Below are 18,923 nucleotides of genomic sequence, written 5' to 3' on the forward strand. Positions count from 1 at the left end.
ACAGAGCATGTTAACAATTAGTCTTTCAGTGCTGTAAAATGTAGTGTATAATTTATATTGGTGATGGATTACTTAATTATTTTGTTACTTTCTATATATGAAATATATGATTATATATCTATATAATTAAATTTGCTGAACTGTGTATTATTTGTGGAATAAGTTTAAGAATAAGTGTTTTAATTTAAACACTTGTTTAAAACAATGTTTAGTATCATATACAATCTAAAACATGATAATATACAGTAATTTCTGATGTCAAACCCACCACTCCATCCATACATTAATTTTAATTATTTAGTACATAATAAATACATAGTACTGTATTTAGACAAACCTAATACTGTATATTACTAATATTATCTATATTATTCATATATTACCAATTTTAATACAATATATTTGAGAAAGCCTCTAGCAGAGATCACTTTATCGACACAAGTTCTCACGTAGAAGCTGATCATTAGATGGCGCTAATATTAATTAGCGGAAAGGATTATTCCATGTCTGTGTATCGGCAAATCATTCACTTGTCTATTACTATTGGTAAACTGCAAAAATGCCAAGGACAAAAATATATTTTCAAAATATGCTGTGTGGAGCTCTGCTTGAGCAAACTACATCTGCTTCTCTGAGCTGATAAGAGTCAATCTAATAGGTTTATAATGGTTATAAGAAAACTTTGGCTGCCTCTTTAATAGCATCGGATAAAGCTCTTGGTCTTTTAAAATATAACCCCTAACACTGGCATGGCATGGAATTCATCCATTCATCAATTATCTTTTCCGCTTAATCCCGCTAGCCAGGGTCACGGAGGGCTGGAGCCAATCCCAGCATCACCAAGTGAAGGCAGGTGCACCATGGGCAGGTCACCAGTCCACCACATGGTACTGTACATTAACCTACACTATCAAGATTGTCTCATTCTAACTTGGGGAAAAAATGTTTCATAAGTAGGAAAAGCATGTATTCTTTGTACTTGAACAAATACACTTTCTAGGTTGTGGTACGACTATACTACAATTAAGACAACAAAATAAATAGGCTGCTTTTGGCAACAGCCTACCTCTCATAACCTGATTTAACTATTAACAATGTGCATCATTACTAATAATAAAAATAATTAAAACTAGTTGATTCAGTTCGATAATTTATTAAAATGTTTCTCCCACCAAAGTCCACACAAAATACATCTTGAAAGGATAAATTGTGCTCTCATTTTTTACCCCACAAAAGGCCAACACACAATACCCACATGACCAATCAACCCTAAACCTATACTACCCATACTTGAGGTTCTTTTAAAACAGTCACAAGTAGGAATACATTAAGTACAATTGAAACGTACTGGATAAAATACATTTTCCTCACTGCCTAACATCCCATAAATCACAGTTGTTTTTCACACTCTAAATCCTTTTGTGCAATAATGCCATTGTAGAGAAGTCAGTTCCATTTACAAATTCAAGAACTTCCAGGTTGATAGTGTTCAAGACGGGGGCATCAGTACTTGATCCATTAACCCCACATTAACAATCTAAACAAATATTCTTGTTTTTAACCATCTTAAAAAAACAAACAAAACAAAAAAAAAGATTATTGGGCCATAACTAGTAACAGCACGTCGAACACACGTGTGCACGCAAAAAGTCATGAGATGGTCATCTCATACACATGTGCGTATTTTGGGCGTGTGCAGGTTTGTTTCTCCAAACCTTTGGTGGTTTGTAGGAGTGAATTTACCACAAACAAGCAGCCCAGAGAGACTACCAGCTGGGTTAGCTTACACTGCTGAGGTTAGTGTCCTTGGCTTGTGCAACCATCCATGCCTTTAGATAGACCATGGAAAGAGACTGGAAGTGGTGGGTAGAAACAGGAGCTCAGTAACGATCAAGACAACTACACAATTCCAAGAGTCACGTAGTCTGCATGGCTTTCTATTTTAGATCAAGAACCATGACAGCTGGGTTCTCCAGATAGGATCTCCACAGGTTGGAGAACCGACTCATAGTAGCTCCGTCGATGATTCTGTGATCTGCCGACCAGCTTACATTCATGACATGTGCCTTCACGACTTCATCCTTTGCATTGAACCGTGGTAACACCTGGAAGGGGCACAGAGAGCCAAGAGAGCATCTTACTCACAATTACAAACATGCAATTTCAAGTACAGATATCGGCAAGATCCAAGTGCCTCAAACCTGTATCTTTCCAAGAGCGCCGATCGCAACTTCAGGTGGGAGGATCACTGGCTTTGCATAAGTACCTCCAATCTGAGTGGAATGTAATTTAACCATTACAATGTGCTGAACAGGTCAGTGGTAAAGATCTTTCAGAAACAGATTTACAGATTTATAGTTGTCAGTTTTATAGATCCAAATTACAATATCAAAGGATTTTCCACAGAAGTTTGTCCTAGAAAGTTTGTCCTGATTTACAAGAATTTTTCCTGATTTTGAGAGCATATTTAGCCAAGTGTTCTGGCTTCGCTCCCTTCAGCCACACTCACTGAGCCAATATTAGACAGGGTGAATGTCCCCCCCGTGAGATCTGCCGTGCCTAGCTGCCCAGACACTCCCAAGGTCTGCAGTCGGTTGAGCTCCACAGCAATGTCGAAAATGCTGAGCATCTGAACGTTCTTCACATTAGGCACCAGGAGGCCCTGCGGCGTGTCCATGGCCAGCCCGATGTTATGAGCAGCCTGAATGAAGGAATTAAGCCAACAGATGCAAAATGAGTGAATATCATCAATTTTTTCATTTCACTCCAAATACCAGGACTTTCAAGAGAAAGCTCACCTTGTAGGTGATATTCTGGCATGCTTCGTCCATAGAGGCGTTCAGGATTGGATAATGTAGAAGACCAAGAGAAGCCGCCTATTCGTGACATGGAAGCGTTTGGTTATTTACTTGGGGTGCTCTGCATGTCTGCATGGCATGCTGGGCACTGAGAAAAACCACTGTGTTTACCTTGATGAAGAAGGGCATGTAGCTCAGCTTCACTCCACGAGACTCTGCCACTCCCTTCAGCTCAGAGCGAAGATGCACCAGCTGGGTCAGGTCCACTTCGTCCTTGTATCCAAAGTGTGGGATCTTCAGCGCTGCAGTCATGGTCTTCACCATGGCCTTATGAAAACCTGTTTAAAAAATACAACAAAACAAACAGCACAGAAGTAAAAACATGGGAAAGTAACTAGCATCATCACAGTGCATTATTGTTGTCCTCCAATATTACTACGGCAGCTCACCCTTAAGAGGTTCAGTGCGGTCTTTCCCTGTGAACACAGGCCGAGAGATGATGGGTGTAGTTACGCTTGGTGGAGCCCTCTTTTCCTTGGGCCCTGTGGGGGCTCTAGCTACCTCTGGTCCAGGAGGCGGAGGCTGAATCTCCTGGAAGGGGCTGGGAGGTAAGATGGCCCCTGTCTGACTGGCTAGGAAGTTAAGGATGTCTTCTTTTAGAATACGCCCATCCTTCCCAGTTCCGATAACTTCACTCAGTTTGATCTGACAAGACATAATTGACGAAGAGGGAGTGAGATTAAGGCAGGATATGAAGCAGTTGTGTTTGTATCATTAATTCAATTTAATGACGAAATAAAAGTGAAACATGATCAAATACAATGCATTCTCTTCAAGTTACTAAATCCTAAAACAAAACCGTAATTTATCTTATAGATTTTATTAACCATGCAAAGCTATTAGGACTGAAGTTTAATTTTTGTTTTCCAAAGAAGGAAATGAAACAAGCTTTAAGTAACGGATTAATCAACTCTGTATTAAACCCAGGCCCAGATGTTGCCGAATAGTCAGGAGCTTCTGCTCATCGACATGTAGCCACTGGTCTCCCCTTCCCTTCATAGGCCACTTCCAGCTTGAGCAAACACTGTACAACTTCAAGGCCGTCTATTGTTAACACATAAAATATTGCGAGAACCAAGTAATGAGAATATACATAATCAGGCCACAAACCTATATGAGCTTTTCCTAAAAAACATGCAAGTTAGCAGACAGTGCTCGTCATTTCACTGCAATATATTATATGAGTTGTTCACCTGTGGCATACAAACTCTAAACAGGAGTGAGAATTTGCCTTTCCTTATACCCGTCTGTGGCACTCACATTATTCTCCATGGCCAAACGGCGCACTGCTGGGGTGGCTTGAGTCTTGTGACCTTTAATTTCCTGGTGAGTGTGTTCCTCCTGAGACACGGCTGGAGTTTCCAACACATCCTCTTCTGGAGGAACCTCTGCAGGAAACAGAAGCAGCACGTTGGCAGTCATGTATGCTATACAAGAACTGAATGAATTAACACTTTATGCACTTTACTTCATAACCAGTTCGATAAATAAATGTGAATTTGCTGTGTGAAAAAAAGAGTGGTGCGTTTGATGTTGCAATGGAGTCAGCAGTTTGATGTTAAAATGACAGAATCAGCAACTGCAAAACAATTACAGGAGGTACAACTTTCAAATCCATAGTGAACTCAATGTTTTCTGATGGTAGTTGATTGTTATATGCTTACCCTGGCCTCCATCAGTTTCAATGTCAACAAGCGGCGAGCCCACGAGGGCAATAGAATCAATATCATAGTAGAGTTTACGGATGACTCCATCATAGCGGCTAGTGATCGTAACAGAGGCCTTGTCACTTTGTACTTCACAGATGCTGTCAAACTGTGATACTCTGTCGCCTTCTTTCACATACCTTGAATAGAGGGAAGAGATTCAATCACTTAAATATGATATCGCACTGGACTGGACTGAGTGTTTTTCCATAACCGAGACATTAAAAAAACACAATGCTACCCTCTAGTGGTGATATTTTGTTCTCGCTAAAATAGAACATTATTCAGCAAGATTATGCTTGAAAAATAACTTACCATTCTTTAACCGTCACCTCCATAATCCCTTCCCCGATATCCGAGAGCTTGAACTGCAAAACTGGCCCTGTTGCAGCTTTAAAAATAGTTTAGAAATGAATAATGTCCATATGAAATTCAAGGAGTTGAGCTGCTCACCCACCCTCTGTGCTTCATAATTTAAGTTTCAAACTTACCATAGCTAGTTCGAAAATACCTATGATGATGCACAGCACTGGCACGATACGCGTACGGTGCATTTACCAAATTAACTGTCGGAAACTTGGAGTAACAGTGTTTTTGCAGACGTTGCACAGAGACCTGCAACAAAGCAAGGCAAAAGCAGACCAAATAATCAATGAATTTGCACTTCCACTCGTGAAAGACTACGTTAATGTTCAACCTCGCAAATAATTCCGATATACAGCAAATCTCCAATTTCTGATAACTGCATTGCAAAGACCAAGTCAAGCTTATAGCCAATTATTACTAGTAACTCATTATTATGGTTTTGTTATGGCTAAATTAAAGATGTACTAATAATCAGTAATACGACCCACAACTACGTGAGCAACTCGGGCGCCACACAGCTAAAGTCAAACGGCTAGCTAGCTAACCTACATAGCGACCTCTTTACACTTATAACAATAACGTACCAACACTGTAACATTATTGTAGTTAATGTCGTGCACGTTAAATGTGGGTAATAAACTACAACCAACTCACATGGTGAAGTTAATCAGATAGGCTGCATAGCTGGATAGCCAGCGGGCTAATAGACTGCTACTTCGCTTGGTGCTTCACTTAGTAATTAGTTACACCGTCTGTTTCGTCTAAAGCAAACTTCATAAATCTGGTCTCATCTGATAAAATGTTTGCAACTGCTAAAGTCATTACGAACAGCCATGCAGACCCACCAGGCGTCTCATAAACGAGAAGGAGCCTCTCACGGTGATGAGCGCCGCCATGTTTCTCCTAAATATTTACATATCCGGATATGACGACACGGTTACGCCCCAATTTACTGACCAATCAGACACATCAATTCGCTTAGCGTTGCCCTTGTATACAGATGTAGAAACAGCGTAATTTATCACAATTTATCACAAGTCATCTTGAGATCTGCATAGAAATACGTCAGGCAACAACGGCAGCGGCAACACGCTTTAAACTTTTTCCACTGTATTGTTGTAGTTGTCTGGTGTTTGTTGATGCACATTGTTCAGTGTAGCATGAGCTTCTTTACCTTTTTCAAAAACATTTAATATTTCTAAAACATTAGTCAACTTGTATCAACAGTCAAGTATAATCAGTATTATAATTATGGCACAACACATCTAATCTTAAGTCATTAATTTGCTTTCCAGTTTAATCTAGATTTGATATGACAATAGAAATATTCGGTTGAATCGTTGAAGATTTATTCGCTACAATCAACATTCCATAAACGTTTTAAACAATAACGCTAATGTGTGTGTGTGTGTGTGTTATACTCGTGGTATAAAATATAAATTATTTGGCAAGGCCTTTAATGACAAAAGTGTGTAAGTGTGTAAGTGGAGCTCTTCTAACTTCTATATGACCACGCGCAGGCAACGTCACACTAGTTCAACTGCGCGTGCGCAGCTGGTGTCGCTCAGTGTGGTGAGACTAGTTGCGAGCGGCCAGTACATCCGTGTGAGGAATTAAATTAAATTAAATTTTGTTCTAATTCATTTCTTTTCTTTTTATTCGAAAGCGAAAGCTCTTTCAATCTCTGTTTTGACAGCTGTGGTTTTGTAAAGGTCTCAGTTTGTCCGTGAGTAGTGAATGTTGGGAAGTTCGCGCTTCTCCCCTGCATTGTTCGCCGGTGTGTATCAGCCAGCAGGCGGGTTAACTCTGACCACTGACCCGGGCTGGGCTTCACCGGGCTGGGCTGTACCTAGCGGGGCTGTACCGAGCGGGGCTGTGTGGCTGGAGCATCTTCTCTTACAACCGGCGTGTGTCACTGTACATTCGGCGAAGTTTTCGTGTTTTCTCCCATTTCTCAAAAATGGCCACACCATGGCTGGAGGTGGACGGGAGTGTGATGGAGGGGGTGAGTATTGCGCCCCACACACACTCACACACGGCGGGGCTCACACGGCTCGCTGCCCGGTGTGAGTTAGTTTGAACCAGTACAGTGTCACTTCCTTGATAAACTCTTGTGTAAGTCCCGTGTTGAGCACCACCAGCTCGGCCCGGACGTGTAACGCGTCCTCGTCTTCCAGGGCGGGCAGGTCCTCAGACTCTCCGCGGCGCTCGGTTGTGTCCAAGGCGCGTCTATCAAAATCAACAAGATCCGCGCCGGCAGGAGCTCGCCAGGGTTGAGGTAACGGGTCCATATTCTTCTGTGAAGCCCACTTTGATATATTTTAATCTACGCGTTCGTGTTTTGTGCCGAAACAGACACAGTCACCCCTCCCCAGATCAACAGTGAATCCTGAAACAAAGCGAAGTTCGTTGTTGAGTCTGACCTCGATACGTGATTTCAAGTTTACTCTCAAAGTAAAATACGGTTATATATAAATATAGATGCTCGTTAACCGAAGCTTTGTTTTACTCCAAATTGCCATATCACTTTGAAGCACTAACATGGCTGATACCCTCTTGTCATGAATGTTGAATGGGGGTCTTTGTTAGTTCTCGCACTAGCACATGGCTAGCACTACTATAGATTATCTCAACACATAGGACCCAATTTGTGAAACTTTTATCCCATGTCATCATTCTTAGAAGTACGCGAACATATTCATATGATGTCTTAGTTTATTTGATGCCTGTTATTGCCTGTTATTGTCAAGATTCCAGGATGTGTGTTTGTCAGTTCAAACGTGTTTTTGTAATTCCAATGCAGTAAACACACTAAGTGAAGTATACTCAATTGCAGCACCAAATTTTCAGTGTTATCGTTTCCATTGTTGGCCCTCCCCCACGACCCCCTGTGTTGTAACCTTGTCAGGCCTCAACATCTGTCAGGGCTGGAGTTGGTCAGGGACATGTGTGCTGGGAATCTGGAGGGGGCTGTGGTGGGCTCTACAGAGATCACACTTACTCCTAGGAAAATTAAATGTGGAAATTACATTGCAGACACCCAGACTGCAGGGTAAGCAAAGCACTTTTCAAGGCATTTGATGTGAAATTTATTAAGTTACATTTGAGTGACTTTTGCTGGATCATTACATTAATTGCCAACATTTGATACTATATTTGTAAGACTATCTACAAAGTTGAAGACGTAAGAATATCCGTCTTTACTAAATTTACTAGCAATGGAGATTTGAATATGTTTTAAATATCTGATATTCGTGGGGAATACCTATATGATCTGTATGTAGAATTTCTTAGAAACCACTAAGAGAACGTGCGGGTTGACCATAGGCTGTGGTCTGTGCAGGAGTGTTGGTCTCCTGCTGCAGGTCTCTCTGCCCTGTGCTCTGTTTGCTGATGGCTCTTCAGAGCTGTGCTTGAAGGGAGGCACAAACGCAGAGATGGCACCACAAATTGACTACACAATCAAGGTACAAGCTTTTCAGGACAAAATTAATAAGCATACCAGGCCAGATCCTTTTGGAAAAATCGGGCAAATTATGAGTGTTGGTAATCTAATATTATTGTGAATGTTTATAATTGCCAGTGTAAACTGTATGCGCAATGTGCTTTAGTTGCTGTTTTCAAATACCCTGTAGGTGTTCAAACCCATTGCAGAGAAATTTGGTGTGCATTTTGACTGTGACTTAAGAATGAGGTAAGTTTTTGTGTTGGCTAATGCAGCATTAGCTGAGTTGATCTAGTTTGTGCTTTGTGTTGTTGTCTTGTTTTTTATTTGATTTTGGTTTCCTACTCACAGAGGTTACTACCCCAAAGGTGGGGGAGAAGTGATTGTCAAAATAAACCCTGTTAAAGAGTTGAGCCCCATCAATATGACTGAAAGAGGCAACATCACAAAGATCTATGGTCGGGCCTTTGTAGCGGGTGTGCTGCCTTTCAAGGTACCTTTCTAAGAGATGAGCTGCCTTTGGTGTTTATTAATTTTCATGAGTAACCCTGGTAATAAATGTCTCTGTGCTCTCAGCTTATTTAAAGCTATTTAACCAATTGTGTTTATATTTTATGCATCAGTCTTTTGACTCCAGTGAATAATGCTGATTGAACATTCGTACGTATTTAGTTGGCGAAGGACATGTCCACTGCAGCAGTGCGTACTATCCGAAAAGAGATTAAGGACCTTTATATCAATATCCAGTCTCTGCAAGAGAAAGACAAAGCTTGTGGAAATGGCAATGGCATCATGTGAGTAAAAGCCAAACACGAAACACCTCAACTGAAAATCACATTGTTCTGAATGTACCTCAATTTATTAATTGTTTTTGCTTGTTTGTTTCACACAGAATCATTGCAGAATCCTCTACTGGCTGTATATTTGCTGGCTCATCTCTTGGCAAGAAAGGTGACTGTTTCCTTTTTCATTTTAGGTCAAATTAACTTTAGCAGTGAGCAGAGGAAATGCCTGGCTTACTGCACTCTTATTTTCATCTCACGTTGCACTCTGCTGTTTTGCCACTAGTTGGCAGCAGTACAGAGATAAAGCTTTCATGTGCCCACAGAGCTAGTGAGTTTAGTAAAGAGATTCTGCAGGGATGTGTGAAGAGAGACTACAGAGTTGGTACAAATTGAAAATCTAAACATCTGATTTCTGTTGAAGTTCTTTTGTTGATTTTCATTTTTAGTGATTTAAAACTTAAGTAATTCTATTCTGGCACGTCTAAGAGATGGTGTAAGATAAAAGCCAAGCGATTTATAGAATAAGCAAATACATTTTGTTGTTTCTTATTTCCCAGGTGTTTATGCAGATAAAGTGGGCATAGAGGCTGCTGAAATGCTTTTGAGGAACATTAGGCACAATGGCTGTGTGGACGAGTTCTTGCAAGACCAGGTAAGGACCGAATGAACACACACGCACAGAAAATCAAAGAGGGCCGTTTTTAAGTGTAGTATGAAATGTTGCACACATGCCTCTGTCTAGTTTGGTTTCCTCATGAGGGTTAACCTTTTGTTTTGCATTTCATCTCTGTAGCTGATTATTTTCATGGCCTTGGCCAAGGGCACGTCGAGAATGCGCACTGGCCCCATCACTCTCCACACACAGACTGCCATCCACGTTGCTGAGCAGCTCACTAAGGTAACATCTCCTCTGTGATACGATTATGATATCGTATGTAGTGTAAGATGTTCCACTGGATAGAAAAAAGTTTACAGGATTCATACTAGTAGCAGTTGGGGACTAAAAGTCCATGTAGAAATGCATTTAGGATTCCAGCTTTAAGCTCATTTTCACTCTCGCAGGCTAAGTTTGTGATCCGCAAGGCAGACGACGAACATGCCGACACCTACATTGTTGAGTGCCAGGGTGTCGGTGCCACCAACGCCCACCTGTAAATTTTGGGCAAGGTCGTCCCCGGCCCATCTCCAGGTGAGGGATGCTGGGATGAAGGAGACCATGTAGCAGAAACACACTACTGTAACTGACTGGATGGCCTGAGGACAACTTCACTTCCTCTTAATTGGAAAAAGAGATTGATTTCTTTAGTCTTTGAACTGACCCCCAGGTCACACTGCTTTGTCCATGCTTATTCTTTTATAATATAATATCCATCATTTTCAAATGACTTTGGTTACTCAGGGTATTGCCTTACACTGTAACGAAGCATTGTCTTTGGAAACTATTTAAATATAGTTTGTTAGACTCTTTGCAATATTTGACCAGCGAGTTTATCCTTGATCCTCTTGATAGAATATGTCTGTTTGGCTTTCACCAATGTCTGCACCCACACAAGCCTTAAAGAATTAATTCATAAAATCTGTTACCACAATCAGAACAATGTTACCGCTAAACATTTGCATGGAACTAGGAATGTTCGTTTGTCACTGTTAAATAATATAGTGCACTATGTGTACATGGGCAAGGAGAGAAAAGTCTCCTGTCCCTGAACAAACTAAAATTCAAGTAGCTGCTTTGTCGTTTTTTGTAAGTTATTTAAGTTGATGTGAATTGAACGAATGGCACCATGCTTGCTTTTTTTTTTTCAAAAATTTTTTTAAGCTTGGCTCACAGCTATGCAGAGCTTGTGTGAGGAAGTTTTGAAACCCCTTAAAGATGGTGGTCCCAGCCACAGGTTTACTTTGTAGAGTTTACGACTTATTTATGAGAATGGCAGTGATGAGTGGCCTTTTTATTTTATTTTTTTGTAGGAAACAACAACCTTTATTTGTTTATTTGCTTTGAGGTATTTTTGAAGAAAAACGAATCACAATAAAAGTGGTAAGGGTATTTTGTATTTACACTTTTATGGTTGTTATAATAAACCTTTAGAACTTGTCATGAACTTGTTAAACTAGTATTAAGTACTAGTGTCATATTTAATCTTAGAAGATTTGCCAAACCTGGCATGATTTCCATTTGGACTTATTCGCATCACTAAATCCTTTTAGTAAATGGCCTCCTTGATTTAAAAGGTAAATAAATGTTATCTTCAGAGTTTACACAACAGTAGTGATGGCTCACAAGTGTCAGCTGTGAAGAGTGCAAGTTAAGACTTGCCTGCATGCTAAGCTCTTTTGTGCCCTGGACCAATACAATTACCCCCAGCAGATGCTAGGACAATAGTGGGAAGAAAAAGAATGGGTTTTTTCCTCACCATGTGAAATGAATGAATATGTATGGGGTTCTCGGGTGTGGGAAGGGTGCATCCCCAATTGTTTGAGGGAGGAGTATCCTCAGTGGTTGCTGCTGGGAGTGGTGGCTGTGCCCCTGTCGGTATCCTAGCGGGTCAGAGTCCCAGGGTGTTCTGTACATCTGTCCCTGAAAGTGGTGAAAGATTGCCCCAACAGCATTGTGAGGACACGCCAACAATGACTACATACAATTATCATCCACTTGTGTAGCAAATGCTTGCAATGCTTCAGACTACCAGTCAGATATTTTACAGACTGGTCTGTTTACAAAGACATTCATAGCAATTAGAAAACACTCCTTTCCCAACAGATTTTTTGTTTTGTAATTGGTATAAATATTATGATTATGAAGATCAATGATCAGTGCCTAGGAATTATTTAAGTGATTTTTAGTTTACATTTCAAGACTTCAAGGGACTCCACAAGGGATAAGATAATTATTAACATAATAAAACTGATTATTTACAAGCATGTTTAAAAAGAATAAAGTCCCATCATCTGGAATTTTTGTTTTAGTGCCTGGAATATGTGCTTTTAAAGAGCAATACTGTGTAATACTGGCCTTTATCAATACTGTGTAATACTGGCCTTTATCTGCATTTGCAGCTTTGCCTTTTCTCCACATACTACTACACTCAGTATTGCCTTAAGCACATCACACACAGATTAGTCTGCACTTCTGTCCTATCAGTTTCCAAATCTTAAAATCCATAGTACTTTAATTATGGACAGTGAAATCAAGGTTCAAATAGTAAGTGAATTTCATTTTTGTTAACTTCTGGAAATGCAAAAAAATGTGTGAACTGCTCTGCTATGCTACTGTAGGCCATACAAGTGAAGCTAACTATGTTATAAAATTTCAGCATTATTATTATTACTGTTAACTTGAACAGAGTTTCAAGGAGATCTCTGGACTCTCAATCCATATGAACAATTTATAAACAAGATATTACTATAGTATCAGTAGAGTTCAGGTAATTTTGCTTACCTTATACATGTGTGTCAAGACCTGTCTCTTGCACAGCATTCTTCTAATCTTTCTGGGCCCTGACAAAATCAGCACAAATAAATGCTACTAAAGTTTTCTAAAGGCATCTGCAAAACTGCAATTCTCAAGAGATGTGACATTAAGATAACCTCTAATACACAGAGGATACTTCTGAGAAAAAAAACTATAAGTGCTGACTACCAGAGAAAATGATTTGAACTGATGTTACATTGCTTAAGCCAGGTACATATTTATCGTTCATTCCTGCACTATATATCTTCCCCACAGTAAAATAGGTTAGGATGCCTGCTGTTTTTTTCCATGATGTCAGAGGCCTACAGTATCAAGTCATCTTTCTTAGCATTACTGCCAACACAAGCTGGTATTGACAAAGAGGGCCGCAGACTCGAGGGCTATCAGAAGCTGAACGTCAGGGCGACACAAGGCTAGTGACGGAAGGCAACCACGGCAATCTTGGTCTTGGCCTCTGTCTGTGCTGGAAAAAAGTAAACAATTGAGACCAATCAATCGGGGAAGAAACCCGAAGAAGCCTGGGAGTCACACCTCGGCAATCCTGTAACCCGAGCGCCATGAGTAGAAACCTGAGCGAGTCACATGAGTCAAATCCCCACTGTTCTATTCCAATAGTACACTGTGTCCCCGCAGACCCACTGTACAACAGGCAGCTGTGTCTTAGCACGACCCATAATACAGCCTGTGTCTGGAGTTGGGCATTGTGAGGAGTAACAAGTCTCGCAAGTCTCCTTGTTCTGCTAACCCTCCATGAAGGCATGTCAGACACTGTGTCCTGGAGAGCCCAGGAGAACAGTGAGTGGAGTCAGGCAACCACAGCTGTGGCCGGAGTCTGGATTTCCCCAATAGGAGGTAAGAAACATTTGATCTTTTTAAACATCAATGTGAGTGTTGCCAGCGGAAGACCTCAGGCCTCTCTGAGTTCAACTGGAGTCCAGGTGTGTTTACACTTACAAGTGTGATAAAATGGCACTTATTTCAGTGTGGCACTGGACCCTGTTGTAAAGTCTTGCACTGCACATCCAAGCTTTCATACAGATATTAAATTACAAAAACTGAGGTTACTGATGTTAAATCACCGAGTGACTGAATGCAATCGTTGATTATGCTTGGTGCATACTTCCGTCTATGTAGCTAGAAAAAAAACATTACCAATCGGTATTGTGCAATCAACGTGCCTTAATGGCACTTACACATAAAGCCAATATAACTATTAGTGGTCTGGTCTCGTCACCTCTCGGCGTACACCTCGCCTGCGGTGTGACTTTGTTGATATTGCTGAGAGAATCAGTCTGGGGCATCAATGTCTCACACGGTTCAGTCACTCTCGCCGCTTATTTGAGTGTGTGACCTGGATAAACACAATACGGTCTGGCACAAGAAGACATCATCTGTACGCTTGTATTTTGGTCTCATATGTATAAGAGAATAGAGACACGGAACAGTGTTTCCTGGACGAACTAGCTGCCTTAAACTAAGGTTTTTCTTTTTTTACATTTGTTGTCTGGTTTCATGTACCTTCTCGCTAAAGCGGGCTTATCCTGCACCTCGAGCTTTTTCCGGATTGATACGAAATATATCGAGAATAGTTACGAGCTACGAGCGGCTGGCAGAAATGCTGCAGGAATATTAACTACAGTACCTCAGCAGCAACTGCGTTACGTACATTTACATTTCACTTTGCGGTACTGTTTGAATTGGTCGCTTAGACCAAACCCGAATAATGTTTCTACGTCCGATGATTGGACATCTGGTTAGCATGTGATCTCCCTTTAAGATGTTTCTTCCGTTCGTGAACGCACCATGGCAGAGGAAACGGTGTTTTATACCTAATGAGAGTGGCTGAGACTGGAAGGTGTATGAAACCATATCTTCTTTATCTTGTTGAAGCGTTTATTTTAAAAACTGAGTGTGTTCTTTTTTGCAATATCACGGTAAATTAATTACTGTGACCTGTTCGCCACTTTATACTGGATATGGAGCTCGAAGTGGAAAATTCAGGCGCCGCGCCGGTGATGATTTTAGCCGACTGTGGAGTTTAGTGTGCGGGGCTGCTTGACTCGTCTCGGTAGCCAGTCCTGTTACAGCCACAACTCCTTTCATTACTGTCTACCAGATGTAGCATGTTAGCAAGGTAGCACTGTTTTTGTTCTAAGTAAAGTACAAATGTAAAGAAAGAAAACGATTAATGTTTACTTCATATGGATTAACATGGGTTTCTTTGTAAAGTAACAGGTCAGCGCAAAGAAACCAGCTCGCAAGCAGAGTCGAGTTAGTTTCCTTTTGCTCAACTTCTATTTTATTTTTTATTTTTTAACCGATGACTCTTGACAACATAAAGCACACTGCTTTACTCTCACCTTTATTTAAAATGGCCGATGACGGCGATTTAATAGAGCTCGTTCAAGGTAAGTTTGTAACATTTCTGCGCAGTTTTTTTTCCTGGTCTTAACTTTGATTCACTGATGTGCTGGGTGGGGGTGGGGGTCTGCTTTCAGCGTTCAACGTAGCCTAGCTATTTTAATTTTAAACACTATAAATACGTTAACAAATAAAACAACTCAAGTTGAAGAGCCCTACTGGGTACGGATGTTTTAAGGGGCAGCGCTGATGTAATAACTATTTAAACACCTCTAAAATGGACGAATGTGGCACCATGATGATTTTAAACTCGTTTCTATGTGTTCGCTGTAACTTTGTAGATTCTAGGTAAGTTACTTTCGATGAGGTTCATGTGTTTTTTTTCATAGATCGACTTTATTTTGCTACATTAAGAAGCAAACCGAAGAGTACAGTAAATACGCACTATTTCTGCACGGATGACGAGTTTGTATACGAAAAGTAAGTCTGATCCTCCGCCCAACCTTCTCCACAAAAGCTTCGCTAGGCGGCAACAAGTAGCTTTAAGAGTTTGTTACGTAACAGTATGTCCACAACCAGTTAATAACACAGTAATTTGTGCCCTTCCATTACTATAAATGTAGACTACTTAATAAAAGTAACTAACATTTCCTGCTGGTGAAGTGTATGTATAAGTAGACTGTAGTTTCAGGCATGTCATTGAAGTTTGTCGGGGGCCTGACGTGCAGTTTCTTAAGTAGCTGTGGAATCCATTCTTACATGCCCGATGTAGCATAACTTATGCCTTAGTGTTACTTTTCTGTATGGTTTATTTATTTATTTATTTAGCTTTTATGCAGACTTTGGGCCTCTCAACCTTGCCATGCTGTATAGATACTGCTGTAAACTCAACAAAATGCTGAAGGTGAGTGGCACATTCCACCATGTCACTGTCCTGCTTACAGAAGTATGTACAGTATGTGGCCACAGAACGAATGTAGACTTTCCACTTACACCCATTCCTAGTGCTCATGGCAATATCTCTGCCATTCAAATGCATTATATGTAGACATTTTCCTTGTAATTAATATTTAGGTTGTTGGGCAGTTGCATTTGAAACGAGACTTATTCAGACTAGTCCAGAATCATCCATACCAGGTGTTTGTCACTGTAAGACAATGTGGAATCTATTGGAATGTGTTACATCTCTGTAGAAGATCTGTTGGTGTACTCCTTACAGTACGCCATAATCCTGTCTGTTTTTAGCCTCTGACTCACCTGTCTCAGAGCTGTGCAAGCACTTTGTTTGGGACTGAGACACTGTCCTTGGGGACCACGGGGCACTCTTGGCTTAGAGTCTCTAGATTGCTCAGCACTTTGTGCAGCTTCTGGCTCTGACTTAGCACGTTCATCACTATTTTACTATTTTCCCAAAAGCAGCGGGTCCAAGGAAGCCGTTTGCACATGTCTGAGGCCTGCTCCAGCTTAAAGCCCACCATGAAGTCTCGTAGACGGGTCATTTTTGCTGGTTATTGAAAAGTTCAAGCGTTCGTGTTCTAGACTCTTTGGCTGGATGTTGGCCAACAGATTCGTTTTTCTGACCATAGCATTTAGACCAGTGAGTAGCCAGGAGTCTATACACATATGTGACCATTTGTTTAGCAGCTTGTAGCCTCTGTATATTTCAGACAATTCAGTCATATGTTATTAGTCAGTCCCTATGTTGTGTTCTTCACTGTGTCAATTGGGTCTCGCTTGTGCTGATTTGAATCAGTAAGCTGTGGCTTGTGTCAGATGATCTGACGTGTAATGCTTAGAGATAAGGAGTGGGGGGGGGGGGTGAGATCATGCCACTTAGGCACAGTGTTTAACCCAAGACCGCCCTGGCTCGTCTCCCAAGGATTTGTCAGAGAAGGATTAGGCATCTTGCCTGAGTGCTGGTTTGGGCACATTAGTAAGTGTGTGGGAGGGTCAACAGCTAGGTCTGGTGTTCAGGAAGGATGATGTATATGAGATGAATGCTCAGGTCCTCTGGAGCAAGCGTGATTAATGCTTTGTAGAAGGGCTTCATTCTGTTCACTCATCTCACATTCACGTCTCTCTCATCTCGATTTCTCACACTTTCATCCACTTCGTGGCCTCGTGGTTAAGTAAGTGGGTCACATATAGGCACGTACAGTCCTCAAGGACTTCTGCTGTTCTCACATTAAATAGTACAATGCCTTCAGACCTGTGGACTGGACTTGCTTATCTTGCCAGTGGCAATAAGGACGTTCTGATATAGTTGTCATCAGACTTCAAGTTCACGGTCCTGATCTAACTTTTCATGTAGAAATGAGTATGTTTATATAAGGTGATAATTTAATGGGAATAAAAAATGGGGAGAAATCTGGTAAAAGCATGACACTTTATTCATCCTCAATGGGAAATTTGTGTTCCAGAATTAAATATAGAAGACAAACACAGAATACACAGGAGTAAGACGTATGCAGATGTGTGTGATCCTAGATGAACTCTCTTATCCTAAAGCTGTGAAAATGCCCTTTTTTGATGTAGGTTTCTGTGAATGTCTGTTATTATAAATCTGTGCATAATCAGTGTTTTCAAAACTCAAGGCCCAGCTAAAAATAAACTGTCAGTACACTTCTAATTGGTTAGATCTCTTGGCCTTAGTTTCCAATTATTCTAATTCAAGAGAAGGTGAGTGGGGAGGACCCCAGTGCTGATCCCTTAGTGTCTTTAAACCACTCAATCACTTCCTTCATCCTAAAAGGAGAAGTCGAAATAATCCCTCTTCTGTCTCTGTGTCTTTTTGTTCTGTGTTTCTGAAGCTGGCCAGGTGTAGTTACCTTATGTGTTCATGTATGGGAATGTTGAAGGTAATATCCAGCACAAGCATGAAGCTGTTTGTTTATTTATTTATTTTCCCCCTTTGTTTCCACCCTCCTTATTAAACGCCTTTCTCACTGCACCCTCCCACCGCGTCTGTCTGCCACCGCCAGTCTTTACCATTTGCTCTGTGTCGCTATGGGGACGGCATTCTTTCTGAACCCTTGCTGGTATCGGACTGCATGGGTTGTAGACAAGACAAGGAGGGAAGTGAGAGAGAGAGAGAGAGAGAGAGAGAGAGAGAGTGTGAGAGAGTGAGAGAGTGTGTTTTACATGTTTTACTATTTTCAGGTGATGGTCTATGACAAAATTATAGCCTAGTACATTACTGCTCTGTGAGGGCGTATATGAGGCTGGTTAAGAGCCAGTTTTCCCTCCTTGCTTAGCAGCGCTTTTGCTGTGTTTAAGTGCAGGCTAATAAATGCGGCTAAATGTGACTAGTATTTTCCTTCATTCCATTCATCTTCATTGGCTTGACTTTATTTTAAACCTTTGCGATGACCCATCAGACTCTTCACACATGCGCATGCTTAAAGCCCTGTTTTGCAGTGGCATGACGTATTGAAGGATTATTTAACTTCCTTTTTGTACACAAGCGTACCTTTTAAGAGATAGGAGGGGTCAAACGGCCTTCTCTCTGGATCTCTCTTTTGGCCAATCATCAGTAGTGGAAGTGTGATGGGGTTTCTTCTCATCACATACTTTTAGTAATGCATCTTACGGTAAATAATGTTGTAATGATCAAGCGATGTCCCTTAGTCTTGTGCCAGGACATGTTACCCCTGGATCAAACTGTCATTCTATCAACCCTTGAAATTTTTCATCATCCCTTTTAAGTGCTCTAGGTTTTTTTTGGCTTCTTCTTCACATCTTGCATATTTGTTTGCCACACATGCCTCAGCAGAGGGGAGCGGCGCTCCGGGGTCCGTTCGGTTCAAATCTAGCACGGATTACTGCCAAGCTTTTGCCTGTCAGCCCCTCGCATGACACCCTCCTTCCCTCCGGTGTAGGCCGCGTAAGGCAAGCCCCGCCCCTCGGCACACGCACACCGCCAGCTCACCT

At 41.2% G+C, this 18,923-nt stretch overlaps 3 protein-coding genes across 21 annotated transcripts in view; 2 read left to right on the forward strand and 1 right to left on the reverse strand.

Annotated features, from left to right (window-relative positions):
- Positions 1 to 1,137: 1,137 nt before the first annotated feature.
- dbt (dihydrolipoamide branched chain transacylase E2) lies at positions 1,138 to 5,872 on the reverse strand. 2 transcript variants are annotated; one of them, XM_076991662.1, is made up of 11 exons: positions 5,776 to 5,872; positions 5,056 to 5,179; positions 4,880 to 4,955; positions 4,523 to 4,704; positions 4,119 to 4,246; positions 3,248 to 3,503; positions 2,970 to 3,136; positions 2,799 to 2,876; positions 2,510 to 2,701; positions 2,202 to 2,273; positions 1,138 to 2,105 (listed from the first exon to the last, which is right to left on the reverse strand). In XM_076991662.1, the coding sequence occupies exons 1-11, from the start codon at positions 5,824 to 5,826 to the stop codon at positions 1,938 to 1,940; spliced, it is 1,494 nt and encodes a 497-aa protein (XP_076847777.1). In that variant the 5' UTR covers positions 5,827 to 5,872; the 3' UTR covers positions 1,138 to 1,937. The 2 variants fall into 2 exon arrangements, with proteins under 2 accessions (XP_076847777.1, XP_076847778.1); XM_076991663.1 differs by lacking the exon at positions 5,776 to 5,872 and adding an exon at positions 5,585 to 5,752.
- A 584-nt stretch (positions 5,873 to 6,456) lies between these two features.
- rtca (RNA 3'-terminal phosphate cyclase) lies at positions 6,457 to 11,256 on the forward strand. Its single transcript, XM_076991664.1, has 11 exons — positions 6,457 to 6,935; positions 7,108 to 7,208; positions 7,839 to 7,982; positions 8,274 to 8,397; positions 8,566 to 8,624; positions 8,727 to 8,868; positions 9,048 to 9,169; positions 9,268 to 9,326; positions 9,718 to 9,812; positions 9,954 to 10,058; positions 10,223 to 11,256. Exons 1-11 carry the CDS (start codon positions 6,891 to 6,893, stop codon positions 10,313 to 10,315), a joined length of 1,089 nt encoding a protein of 362 aa, XP_076847779.1. The 5' UTR covers positions 6,457 to 6,890; the 3' UTR covers positions 10,316 to 11,256.
- Positions 11,257 to 13,302: 2,046 nt separating this feature from the next.
- cdc14ab (cell division cycle 14Ab) overlaps positions 13,303 to 18,923 on the forward strand; it is a 31,347-nt gene continuing 25,726 nt past the window's right edge. For 2 of the 18 annotated variants that reach the window (XR_013125370.1, XM_076991580.1), the window contains exons 1-4: positions 13,303 to 13,484; positions 15,383 to 15,473; positions 15,822 to 15,897; positions 17,804 to 17,851. Coding sequence is in view for 9 of the 18 variants with exons in the window: in XM_076991580.1 (XP_076847695.1) it covers positions 13,391 to 13,484; positions 15,383 to 15,473; positions 15,822 to 15,897; positions 17,804 to 17,851 (309 nt within the window). In the remaining 9 variants the exon portion in view is untranslated. Of the gene's footprint in view, positions 13,485 to 14,168; positions 15,041 to 15,114; positions 15,216 to 15,382; positions 15,474 to 15,821; positions 15,898 to 17,803; positions 17,852 to 18,923 lie in introns of those variants that run through there. The other 16 variants (XM_076991585.1, XM_076991586.1, XR_013125371.1 and 13 more) reach the window with 15 other exon arrangements.

Source organism: Brachyhypopomus gauderio, unplaced genomic scaffold (assembly GCF_052324685.1).
Source record: "Brachyhypopomus gauderio isolate BG-103 unplaced genomic scaffold, BGAUD_0.2 sc84, whole genome shotgun sequence".
Classification (NCBI taxonomy): domain Eukaryota; kingdom Metazoa; phylum Chordata; class Actinopteri; order Gymnotiformes; family Hypopomidae; genus Brachyhypopomus; species Brachyhypopomus gauderio.